The sequence below is a fragment of the Orycteropus afer genome, unplaced genomic scaffold, assembly GCF_000298275.1.
Source record: "Orycteropus afer afer isolate SDZICR_OR568_19922 unplaced genomic scaffold, OryAfe1.0 scaffold00571, whole genome shotgun sequence".
In the NCBI taxonomy this organism is placed as follows: Eukaryota; Metazoa; Chordata; class Mammalia; order Tubulidentata; family Orycteropodidae; genus Orycteropus; species Orycteropus afer.
Window position 1 is genome coordinate 960,921 of NW_006922158.1, and position 13,811 is coordinate 974,731.

Sequence of the window (13,811 nt, forward strand, 5' to 3'; positions counted from 1 at the left end):
ATTCCTTAGAAAGCTGGAATTGGAGCTATCATTTGACCCAGCAATCTCATTACTAGGTATATATCCTAGAGAGGTGAGAACCAGGACAGGAACAGATATATGCACACTCATGTTCATCGCAGCACTATTTACAATAGCAAAAAGATGGAAACAACCTACATGCCCATCAGCGGAAGAGTGTATGACCAAACTATGGCACATACACATAATGGAATGCTATGCAGCACTAAAGAATAATGTAGAGTCTGCAAAACACTGCATAATATGGATGAACTTGGAGGACATTATGATGACTGAAATAAGTCATTCACAGAGGGACAAATATAATATTAGTTCATTGTTGTGGAGGGTCAAGGAAAGGTTTATATATGGAGGGAAACTTTCTTTGTTGGTTGTCAGGAATGGGAGGGGAGGGGAGGAGAGGGAACACTGCAAAAAAAAAAGCACTGACCCATGTCACTTTAGTTTTGTGTATTTCACTCTACATAAATTATATTTCAATTAAATGCATTAAAAAATTATCTGACAGACCTGGATTCTATTTCTGGCTCAACAACTTAACAGCTATGAATTCCTGGGCAGATTACTCAACCTAACCCTTCCAATGTCTTATCTTTAAAGGGGAGATGGTAATAATAGTAACTCCCTCATAGGTTTTTACATCATGTGCCTGGCATATTGTCAGTACTATTATTAGCTAATGTTAGCTATAAGTACTTGAGCCACTTGCCTAACTAACTCAGTGTCATAGCTATTCATTCTTTAAACTCCAACTTCCACATTGGCTATTCCACAGAGTTCAAAACTTTGACCAGGGGAATAAAATTGATCTTCAAGTAGGACCTACTGAATTCTATCTTTAAATGTCCTTTTACACCACTATGTAAAGTCCATAAACCTCCTAGCAAACTAGCACACACAAAAAAATTTCCACCACTTCTGAGGGTAGGTGACAACTAGTGTTCTAGCCCAGCTCTAAGACTTGAGAAATCTAGGGCTCTCTAGCCTAGGCCACATGAAGAGTATATTTTCGTTTCAGTCTTGAGCATCCTTCAGAAACCATCCCCATTTTGAGTCTAGTCTCCAGGTTAAGTCCAAAGAGCCTCTGTGTGTTGGTCTTGCTATAGTCTTTCCTGAATTTCTATTATAGGATTTCACAATGAAGACTGTCTTTAAGCCTACCGTGCTTATCTAGCCCAGTGTCAGGGATGAGTAGTCAGAGGGCAAGAGAGGGTAGGAGAGATATGACACTTAAAGCCTCCAAACTGTATCTTAAAGGAATATAGCTCTTCACAAAGCTGAAACAATTTGTTATCATTTAAAAGTATTATCAGAGGGGAATTCTGGGGAGTTGGTGGCATAAACAAAGTATAATTCTGACACCCCCCCAAAAAAAATGAAGCAATAAATACAACAAGGGAATGGAGCTTGCATTTGAGGGACTCTGAATCCGGGTGCAGAGGAAGGCAGTGGGGAACTGCAGACAGGCAAGAATCAACAACTCAACAACGAGTTGCACGTTGTTATTGTTGTAGGTGCTGTTGAGTCGGTTCCAACTCATAGTGACCCCATGTACAACAGAACATAACACTGTCCAGTCCTATGTCATCCTCACAATTGTCACCATGTTGAAGCAACCATGTTGGAGATCTTCAGTTCATCTCATTGCAGGTTTCCTCTCTTTCACTGACCCTCTACTTCACCAAGCATGATATCTTTCTCCAGGGACTGTTCCGTCCTGATAACATGTCCAAAGTATGTAAGACTTTGTCTCACCATCCTCCCTACTAAGGAACTTTCTGGCCGTACTTCTCCCAAGACAGATTTTTTTGTTCTTCTGGAAGTTCACGGTACAGTTAATATTCTTTGCCAGCACCATAATTCAAATGCATCAATTTTTCTTTCATTTTTCTTGTTATCAAGCTTTCACATGCATCTAAGGCAATTAAAAATGCCAAGGCTTGGGTTAGACGAACCTTAGTCCTTGAGGTGACATCTTTCCTTTTTAACACTTTAAAGGGGTCTTTTGCAGCAGATTTGCCCAATGCAATACATCGTTTGATTTCTTGATGGCTACTCCCATGGGCGTTGATTGTGGATCCCAGTATGAAATCCCTGACAACTTCAATCTTTTCTCCATTTATCATGATGTTGCGTATTAGTCCAGTAGTGAGAATTTTTGTTTTCTTTACATCTTTTTGGTATTCTCTGCTTTCAGCCAAGATCTATCTGACATTAGTAATGATAGTCCTGTCCTCTTCTGAATCCAGCTTGAATTTCTGGCAGTTCCCTGGTGATATACTGCTACAACCATTTTTAAATTATCTTCAGCAAAACTTTACTTGCATGTGAAGTTAGGGATACTATTCAATAATTTCTACATTCTGTTGGATCACCTTTCTCTGGAATGGGCACAAATACGAATCTCTTCCAGGTCGTTGGCCAGGTCTTCCAAATTTCTTGGCATAGATAAGTGAGCATCCAGTGTTGCACCTGTTTGTTGATACATCTCTGTTGGTATTCCTTCAATTCCTGGAGCCTTGTTTTCCACCAATGCTTTCAGCACAGCTTGAACTGTTGTTGTTATGTCGGACCCGACTCCTAGCAACCTCTCCTTGGGTTGCCGAGGCAGTATCACTACAGAAGTAGATTGCCCAACCTTCCTTCCGAGGAGTGGTTGGTGGATTTGAACTGCCAGCCTTCTGGTTAGCAGTCAAGTGCCTTAGGCACTATGTTACCAGAGTTACTACAGCTTGGAATAGTAGCATCTTTCACTTGCACAGTCACCGCTTATTTTATTTTATTTTTTACTCTCTATGTTATTGAAAAAAGGTATTTGCAATGAGTAAGTTGTTGGTCTTGCAAAATTCTATCATGCAGTCTCTGGCAACATTTCTATAACTAAGGCCATATTTTCCAACAACCAATGTTTCTTTGTTTTCAACTTTTGGTGTTTTAATCACCAGTAATTACCAATGCATATTGATTGCATGTTTGGTAATTTTAGACTGCATAAGTTGGTAAAAATCTTCACCTTCTTCATCTCTGGCATTAGTAGTTGGTATGTAAATTTGAAAAATAATTGTATTAACTGGTATTGCATTTAAGCATATGGATATTGTCTTATCATTGACAGCATTGTACTTCAGGAAAGATCTTGAAATGTTCTTTCTGATGATGAATGTGATGCCATTCCTTTTCAATTTGTCATTCCTAGCATAGTAGCCCATATGGTTGTCTGATTCAAAATGGCCAATACCAATCCATTTCATCTCACTAATGCCTAGGATACTGATCTTTATGAATTCCATTTCATTTTATATGACTTCCATTTTTCTTAGATTCATACTTTGTATATTCATGTTCTGATTATTAATGGATATTTGCAGCTGTTTCTTCTCATTCTGAGTCATGCCCCATCAGCAAATGAAGGTCCTGAAAGCTTTACTCCATCCATGTCATTAAGGTTGACTTTACTTTGAGGAGGCAGCTCTTCCCCCAGTTGTACTTTGAGTGTCTTCCAACCTGATGGGCTCATCTTTAGGCCTTGTTGTTCCACTGCTATTTAAAGGGTTTTTCCTGGCCAATTTAGTTGGAAGTAGATTGCCAGCCCCTCTTCATAGTCTATCATAGTCTAGAAACCCCTCAAAACCTGTCACCATGGATGACCCTGTTGGTATTTGAAATACTGGTGGCATAGCTTCTAGCATCACAGCAACACACAAGCCACTACAGTACAACAAACTGACAGATGAGTTGTGGAATCAACAAATCAACAACGATTCACACATAGTAGCAAAATCACTTCTCCCACCATCCCTGCCTCTCCACCAGCCACAGGGACCATCAGCTGCTGTGAACTGGGTAGTGGCCCCATAAAAAGAAACCACTTACCTAACCACCCCAGTCCCTGTACAAAGTGACAGGACCCCAGGCTTCTGCCTAAAATCCACAAGGGAGACATCCCTGTGGATCCTGTTGGAGTGTGTCAACACCTTCACCCTCAATCACTGTCAGTTGCAAGCCTGCTATGAATGGCGGCAGAACAGCCCTGCAGTGGAATCTGCTCCCATAGTTAGCACTCTACCTGGCTCCCCATGCACCTCACAGCTCTGGCCTTTGAAACAAATAGGACAAACCTTCCTGGGAGTCCATTAGGGTTAGTTTACCCCCATTTCCAGTTGGCACTGAGGACTGCTGATGGAGGCTGCTGTGTGTTAGGAAACAGGAGTCTTGTGTGGAGGCTACACTCACAGCCAACAATCAACCAGGGGAACTCTGATAGCAACAAGGGAGACCCCCCCATGGAGATGTGACCAGAGTGTGACACTCCATCCCCATCTGGTAATTGTGGGTTGCCAAGCTGTTGCAAACTGCTACAGAAGGACCCCACAGTTGAGGCTGCTCCCATAGTCAGCACTTTACTTGCCTCCGTGTACACCCCATAGTTCAGCCCTCAGAAACCAACAGGACTGATCTCCCTGGGGATCAGTTTGGATCTATCTGCTCCCCATGACAGTTGGCACTAAGGACTGCTGACGGAGGCTGCTGTGTGCTAGGAAGCAGGCATCTTGAGTGGAGGCTACACCGGCAGCTAACATACTTACTACAAGGCGGACTCTGATAGCAACAAAGCAGAGCTCCCTGGGGGTCTGTTCGGAGCGTGACTACCCCTCTCCAAACCAGTAACTCTTGGCTGTTGGACTGACGGCATCTTCTAGAGAAGATTCCCTACAGTGGAGTTAGGAGGTGGACCACCGAAATGGAGACTGCTCCCTCAGCCATCACAGGGCCACCAGGGCTCTGAAACCAACCTAACATCTTCAAGAGGTCCTTCTGGGCAGTGCCACCCTCTTTCTGAAATGGAGGAAGGTCTGCCTGTGCACCCACAGAGCGAGGGAGGAAATCACAGACAAAACTGGAGGGCAACACCCAGCCTCAAAGGGGGCTTGCTGGGTGTGATTTTTCTAACTAAAAACATGATTGCAGAAACAGAGAAGGGGCGAGAGTAATAACCAGAGAGGGGGGACTGCACCACCTGGTGGACATATTGGTTGGTATACAGTATCTCGTCTGAGTGGCAGGGCCTGCTGGTGGACAGACTGACCACAGCATGTTCTCTGGTATGTTTGGGAGAGGTTTGGGAGACATTGAAAGCTGCAAAACAAGATCTGGAACTCTCAAATCCCAACTAAACCAGGCAGGGAGAAAGAGAAACAGAGAGAGAAAGGAAAGCGTTAAAGACTGAAGGCTCTGTCCACTTAAAAATTTCTTGCAGAAAGTAGTGTGAGCAAAAACACCAAATACTGGGGAAAACTGAGAAAGTTAGCACCCTTAACAATTCCAGTGCCCAAGGAAAAAAAAATCACAAGACATACAAAGAACAAAGGAAACTATGGCCCATCCAAATGAATGTAACAAAGCAGTGTAAGTGCATCTAGGGACGACCAAAAAGTGGAAAAATATAATACAGCAACATTAAACATAACTTAAAAAACTAAGGGAAAACATAGATAATGAGCTAAAAGAAATAAGAAAAACAATAAAAAACAAAATGAGGCTCTAAAAAATGAGATATTGCAACTGAAAGGGGCAGTAACTGAAGTGAGAAATACAATAGAAGGATTTACCAACAGATTTAAGCAAGCAGAAGAGAGAATTAGCAACATAGAGGATAAGATAGTATAAATTACAGATACTGAAGAGCAACAAGAATGGAGGCTAAAGAAAGCTGAGCACAGTTTAACAAAATTATGGAGCGAAAACAAGAGACCTGGTATACACATCATGGGGATTCCAGAAAGAGATGAGAGAGAGAAAGGGACAGAAAGAATATCTGAAGGAATAATGACAGAAAATTTCCCAAATTTAATGAATGATATGAATCCACAAATCCAAGAAGCTCAAAGGACCCCAAGCAGGATGAACCCACAGAGATCTGTACCCAGACACATCAAAATTAACCCAAGCCAAACCAAACTCACTGCCATCAAGTTAATTCCAACTCATAGTGACCCCCTTTGGGTTTCTGAGGTGGTAAATCTTTTATGGAAGTAGATTGCCCAGTCTTCCTTCTGTGGAGTGGCTGGAGGCAGGGGGGTTGAACTGCCAGCCTTCTGGTTAGCAGTCAGATGCCTTAGGCACTATGACACCAGAGCTCCTTCACATTAAAATTCTCTTTCTCTTTCTCACTGCCATTGAGTCGGATCTGACTCATAGCGATATTGCCCAACCTTCCTTCTGAGGAGTGGCTGGTGGGTTTGAACCGCAGCCTTCTGGTTAGCAGTCAAGTGCCTTAGGCACTACGCTACCAGAGGATCATGGTTTATGGGACATCCCAGTTAACTGGCCTGACTACCTGTGTAGTGTTTCTGTTCTAACTCCTAGTTCATAGATAGTGCCCGGGGTCTTAAAAGTTTGCAAGTGGCCATCCAAGGCACAACAATTGATCTCTGTTCACCTGGAGAAATAGAGGAAGGAGGAGAGTCAAGAATAGGAAGAAGATATGGAATGTGTAGCTAATTGTCACCATAAACAACTGCCTCCTTTGCCATGAGACCAGAAGTGAATGGTGCCCGGCTACCATTACTGCAAATTTTGATCAAAGATTCCATAGAAGAATACTGATCAAAGGGAGAAAATTTCCAATTCTCATGGACTTGACTTTCTGGAGCCATGGAAGGTGGGTTAAAACAAAAACAAAGATACAAAAAACTCCCTGCCCTCAAGTCCATTCGACTCAGAGCATCCTCTACAGAAATAGACTGCCCAATCTTCCTTCCAAGGAGTGCTTGGTGGGTTTGACCGTCCAGCGTCTTTAGCAGTCAAATGCTTTCAGCACTATGCCACCAGAGCCCCTGAAACTACTGGCCTATGATAATCTTTAAATCTCAAAGCAAAAGTATGCTGTGAAACCATGTTTTTTTTTAAAAAAAAAAAAAAGGTATGCCTTGAGCGTTATGCTTTTCCAGTAACTATCTATATGAGATCAAAGTGACAACAGCAACTCAAAAGATTCGATAGGAACCTTTGGGGGGCAGTGAGTTTGTGTTAATGAGGGAGGAGAAACTCAGAGAAGGAGGGTAAGAATACTTGCACTTGAAAAATGTAATGAATGTCACTAAATCACATGTAGAAATTGCTCAATTGGTGCATATCAACAACAAAATAAATAAAATTTGGAAGGAAGAAAGTATTATCAGAACTCTTAAAGTACTCAACAGACAAGTCTAACAGTAAGTCTAACTTTCCTTCCCCTTTCCCTACCAATACATGCCCTATAGCCATGTCACTATTTCAGAGTCTCTCTACCAGACAAAGAAAAATGAAAATTGATGAACCATGCAGGCAAGGTATTTTTCAGCAGGTTAGAACCAACACTCACTGCGAGTAGAGGTGATGCTAAACCATTGCCTTTAAATAAGGTTTCACTTCAGGAAAGCCTTCCCTGATACTCCCCACAGCTGTATCCTGACGAGATCCATACCACGTTGCAGTCTCACAGCCTCTTACCCTTTTGTATCACAACATGTCTACAGTGTTTTATTTCATGTCTCTATTTCCCTCAAGGGTCTATGCTTCATGAGAGGAAGGACCTTATCTTCCTCGTTCACTACTGTATCCCTATCAGCTAGCACAGGTTTTGACACACAGTAGATATTCAATCGGTCATCTGTTGGGTTAATGAACAATGGATCTATTAATAAGGATAATTAAGAGTTCAACTGGGGACCCGAGATTTCCAAATGAGAAATGTTAACGATTTACCTGTGCTGTGTGAGCACGTTTACTGCTGAAGGATGATTTGCACAGTAAGCCAGATACATGGATTTAAAATGAGGCATGAGGTTCAGTAGACAGCCTCCTACTTTGTGTTGGTTTTCTGGAACCCTGTAAGCAAAACAGGTAAAAGAGAGTATAAAAAAGGAAACAGAGGGTAAAGAAAGATGATGCTAATTAAACCTGGCAGCATGTAAATAGTTTGAATTTTTTTTGCCAAACTTAAAAGAGAAACCATATTATGACTGTTTTATCAATGAGATGTAAGTCTTGAACACTGGTTTAAACTCTAGCCACCTATCACAGCCCTAATAGGTAGGGTGTGATCCCTTTTTTGACTTAGTAGGTGGAGTTTTTTTTTTTTTTTTAAGGTTTTCATATTCAAGTTTAGCTATGCACACTGCAAAAGTTCTTGATTAATTAATATGAAGTCCAAGTACAGACAAAAATTCTGATTTTAAAAATGACCTGTCATAAGGAGTATTATGGTGGCTTGTGGCTTGGTGGCTGCCAGGAAGGATAAAAAAAAAACCTCGCTGCCATCGAGTCGATCCCAACTCATAGCAACTCCTCCTTGGGTTTCTGAGGCACTATCTCTACGGAAGTAGATAGCTCAATCTTCCTTTCGAGGAATGGCTGGTGGGTTTGAACCTCCAGCCTTCTGGTTAGCAGTCAAGTGCCTTAGCCACTACAACACCAGAGCTGCTGATAGGTAGGATAGCCTCAATGCTTTTTTCAATTTAAAATGACTCGGTTTCATTGTAGAAAAATCAAAAAAGCAAAAGAAAAAGCATATCACTCAGAATCCTACCAATCAGACATCTACCATAACAAGTCTGGCATATTCCTCAGACTTTTTCTACGCATTTGTCTACAAGAAATGGAATTTAATTTGTAAGCTGCCTTTCTCACTTGATGCATATCCTTCAAGATCAATAATCTAGATCCCTCTCAGCCTTTGGAGTAGCTCCTCAGGTCTCAGTCAGTGTGGGCTCTGTCTACCTTCCTTCCTGGACATCCACCTGTGCCTCACAAAGCTCAAGAAACAGGTAATCACCTCCATTTCCCTACAGACAATGAACGTGGCAAATTTCCTCAAGATAACCTGATTGGAGAATGAATTTTGCTATAGAAATGCACTTCTTGACGGTCGTCACAGTTCACTCTGTAGTATGTACGTACATACCTCAACAATCCAGCTAGCCATCAAATATACATTGTGGTTGACATAAAGATATACTTTCCCTTCCCAAAACTTTCTTTGTTTTAAGTGCAAATATAATATACATATTTGACGGGGAAAAAAAACACATACAACACTGCTGTTGAGTCATTTCTGACTCATAGCGACTCTATAGGACAGGGTAGAACTGACCCATAGTGTTTCTAAGGGTATAAATCTTTACAGAAACAGACTGCCCCATATTTTACCCATGGAGCAACTGGTGGGTTCAAACTGCCAACCTCTTGGTTAGCAGCCCAATGCTTTAACCACTGTGCCACCAGAGCCTTAGTGATTAATAAGAGAACAAGCTTATGAAACTGCATGAATAATCTGAATGACTTTTCCCATTAATTTGCAATGTACCAAACAAAATATCTAACCAATGTCAAAGGTGGCCTCTGTGATCAATTAAGATTTCGTGTGTCTGCTACACTGACCAGGAGCAGCAAACCCAAAATCCAACCAAACTCACTGCTATCAAGTTGGATCCAACTCATAGCGACCCCTCCTTGGGTTCCCGAGGCAGTATCACTACGGAAGTAGACTGCCCAACCTTCCTTCCAGGGAGTGACTGGTGGGTTTGTACCGCCAGCCTTCTGGTTAGCAGTCACATACCTTAGGCACTATGCCACCAGAGCTTCCTAGAAGCAGCAAAAAGTTAGGTGATTTTTCAATCAAGTTAGAAAGCATTTATTCGATATCAAACCCTGATACGTAACCAGTGCTTTGACACTGGGAACGTCATCTGGTGTGTTTTTTGTGTTATAACTTTGTTCTAGGACAACGTAGCAACTGTGTAACAAGTGCATCCATGTCAAGTGCATTTATCTAAGACAAGAGTTAAAAAGAAAAAAAAAAAAAACCAATGTTTTAACCACTGACTATCTTAAATGCTGGCTATCTTAATGACAACATGTGACACTTACTTGGAACATTCTTCCAAGGTTTGGCAGAGCGTCTGTTGAAATGTGCATACTTCTTCAAAGTTTCCCAATAGAGATGTAAACTCCACAGTACTCAGACTGAAAAAAAGACAGATAGTTTGAGCAAACAGTGAGGATGACTGGTTACCTACCTCTAATCAAGTTAGCTGATAGTTGCCTAACATCTGGCAACGAGAGAGGGAAATAATTTCTATAATTTAACGTTTCCTTTTTAATTTATACCTACTTTGTGGTCTTAGGCAACTTTTGTAAACTTCTTCCCTTGATTTACTTTTTCCTGTGATAAGAATGAGGCGCTCTGGTAGCACAGTAGTTAAAGCATTTAGCTGCTAAAAGTTCTTTGGTTCAAACCCACCAGTCGCTCTGCAGGAAAAAGATGTGGCAGTCTGCTTCCGTAAAGATTACAGTCTTGGAAACATGATGGGGCGGTTCTACTCTGCCCTACAGAGTCACTCTGGGTTGGAATTGACTCGACAGCAGGGAGTTTGGATTGGGTTTTATAAGAATAATAATCCTAAGAAAACGAATGGGTTATAAAGGAACGGGTTATTTTATAAAACAATGACTAAGTGAATACCAAACCCAAACCTGCTGCCCTTGAGTTGATTGTGACTCCTTATGATCCCATGTGCTACAGAGGTAACTGCTCCACGGGGTTTTCTGGCCTGTAATCTCTATGGGAGCAGGTCACCAGGCCTTTCCTCTGCAGGGCCACTGGGTAGTTTGAACCACCAACCTTCAGATTTGTGCCACCCAGGGACCAGACTAAACAGCAAGTGCTTAATATCTAAGTATACGAAGAGATAAAATACATCATAGTTGAGAATTAAGTATAAAAGCTTTTGACTGACTTCTTTTTGATAACTGAGAAATATTATATATGCTTATGTAATATATGGAAAAAAGAGCAAAGTCCTATTTCTCCTAAACTAAAATTATTTAAATCTAATCCTAATCACTTAAAGAGAATCTTTAGAAGAGGAAGAAGAAGGGCAGAAAATAGTACTAATTTTTTGTGTGTGCAGTGAATTGGAGTCAGTCAGATCAAGGCAAACCAAATAATTCTCTCCAAGGCTTCCATACTAAGAATGCTCTAAGCCACTCTGTCCCTACCGAACAGTAAGAACAAGAGCCACCATTCCTGGGGCTTACACTGATGCAAGGGTTTTGCAAATAAGAACTCATTTTAACTTCATAACAACTGTATGAGGTAGATACTACTGCTATCTCCATTTCACAGGTAAGGAAACGCAGCTTAAGCAAATCACCCAAAGTCAGTCACAAAGCCAGTGTGTGAACTGGCCAGAATATGTACTGAAACAGTCTAGCTTGAGCCCATGCTCTCTCTTAACCAGGTTTTGGGGGAATTTTTGCTAAAAATTTGCTTAGAAGACCAGTTCTGCCACATGTTCTTTCTCCTTAAGAACGTCATCAAACTAGGGAGTAATGCTAAGAGAGTAGTTTTTACTGACTAATAAAGGGAAGCCCCCAATCAATGTTACCAGTAAGTTCTAGAATGTCAAAAGCTCCCGCTTCCTCTGCCAGGGCCCTCCTGGACCACAAGCTGGAAAATCCCTACTCTGGGTGTCAGAAGTGAAACCTTTGGGCCATCAGCTGCCCTGGCCGGTGTTTCTTGTAGCAGCAAGATCCCTTCTCGGGGGCTTACTTGGTCCCTTTGGGATCAGACAAGAAACAGTCTGGTTGGCTCAAATCACTTTGGGGCCTGCAAGACAGAGCTGTCGGGATCATCCTTTCACAGCGTTTGGAATGGATTTAGGCAGAGTGCAGGTCTCCTTGGACTTCCGTTTTCTTATCTATTCATGGGGGGATATCGTCAGTCATTCCTTCCAGGCACTAGACTCAGCGGTGTATTGAGGTCTCATCCAGGGAGTTTAGCGCTTTGCCCATCACACAACTAGATTGGTTTCACTGTGTCTCTTGCCACCAAATAAAATGTACCTTGTTCTTTTCTAGAGGTGACAGGCAGAGGAGGAGAAGAAGGATACTGTAAGGGGAGATGGGGAGATTTCCAGTGGAGAAATGGCTCATGAACAATCTAGAAGCAGTTAAGGGGAAGGGAAAGGCAGAGGAGGTGAGAGCCCTGAGTGAGACCTGCACTCTGTATTTCAAATAATAATAACAAAAAACAATTTCTTTTGGACCTTATCTAAACTCTTCCAACACAGAAATATGAATTCGTTTGTAGCAAAGTAATATTCCCATGTTGTTTGTTTATTGGCAATTGTCGAGTCATCTCTGGTTCGTGGCAGCACAATGGGATGAAACACTGCCTAGTCCTGCACCATAAGGTCAACAAGAAATTGATTTTCAGAAGTAGATCACTTCCTAGTCTGTCTTAGTCTGGAAGCTCCACTGAAACCTGTTCAGCATCATAGCCACATGCAAGCCTCTGACAGATGAGTAGTGGCTACACGTGAGGTGCGCTGGCCAGGATTGAACCTGGGTCCCCTGCATGGAAGGTGAGAATCCCACCACTGACCCCCCAATGCCCCAAGAGTCTCATTCCAGTTTTCAGTTGCTGTGGAGTTGATTCCAACTCATAGTGATCCCATGGGTGTCAGAGTAGAACTGTGCTCCACAGGATTTTCAGTGGTGCAAAGGGTTAATGCACTAGGGCTGCTAACAGGAAGCTTGGAGATTTGAGTCCACCCAGAGGGGCCTCAGAAGAAAGGCCTGGTGGTATGCTTCCAAAAAAAATATGCCATGGAAACTCTATGGAGCACAGTCTACCCTGATGCACAAGGGATTGGCATGAGTTAGAATCGACTCAATGGCAATTGGTTTAAGGTTCCTATAATACCATGAAAATAATAAAGTGGGGAATTTAGCAAGACATCACACCCAAGAATAGAGGATTTGGGTAAAGGGAAAAAAACAGTAAAATATAATAAACTTATTTAAGCCTGAAGTCAATCTGTCTTGCAAAAGTAAACTCTTACGAAAGTAAAAGGGGAGAGTTCCGGTAAGATGGCGAAATAGGCAAAAAGACTGCACAGACCCTCTTCAACAAAGAAAAGGGGAACCAATTAACACAGATATAGAAGATAATTCTGGACCTCTGACCCTTGAAGGGAAGGATATAGAAGTGGACTAAACTCCAACTAGCAAAAGAATTTGCACGAAAACACCAAAAAGGAGACATACAGAGCTGCAGTCTGGGAGCCATCCTGACGGCACACACAGCTTGGATATTGTTGAGTGGTGATAGGACCTAAGAATTAACCTAAAAATCAGCCCTACTAGCCAGGGACTGCACAGAGGACTGCTCTGGCAGCTGGGGAATAAAAGGGGAAGTAGCAAAGAGAAAGGCAGGCTGAGCTGTGGATTTTTGCTTACAAGCAGTTTGACCATTTTGGATATTTAAAGGAACCATGTTCTCCCAGATTCCAGGGACTTAAAAACAAGCTCCACTTGCCAGGAACTGCAAGGACATTCCAGACGTGGATAACTGGAACAGTGCAACATTTCCCTTGTTACTCTTATACCCCACACCCTCTTGGTGAACACAGGTGTGGCCATAACTTACTCCCACCCACCCTCTGGGCCAGCAGGAATTCCATCCCAGTCTGTGTGCTCAGATGGAGCCTGGGTTCCCTGCACTGATTTTTCTTTTTTCTGTTTTTAGTTTGTCTGTTTTTATCTGTTTTAAAACTACTATAAAGAAAACAAAAATCCTCACAACTGGACCAGTGAGCAGCATCACAATAAATGGAGAGAAGATTGACGTTGTCAAGGAATTCACGTTGCTTGGTTCTACAATCAATGCCAATGGAAGCAGCAGTCAGGACATTAGATGACGTGTAGCATTGGGAAAGTCAACTGCGAAGGAACTGTTTCAAGTG

At 42.1% G+C, this 13,811-nt stretch overlaps 1 protein-coding gene across 1 annotated transcript in view; it reads right to left on the reverse strand.

Moving 5' to 3' along the window:
- ARHGEF6 (Rac/Cdc42 guanine nucleotide exchange factor 6) overlaps nt 1–13,811 on the reverse strand; it is a 122,072-nt gene that overhangs the window by 33,419 nt on the left and 74,842 nt on the right. The window contains exons 8-9 of the mRNA XM_007956006.2: nt 9,931–10,026; nt 7,768–7,890 (exon numbers count right to left, since the gene is read on the reverse strand). Of these exons, the coding sequence (XP_007954197.1) occupies nt 7,768–7,890; nt 9,931–10,026 (219 nt within the window). The remainder of the gene's footprint in view (nt 1–7,767; nt 7,891–9,930; nt 10,027–13,811) is intronic.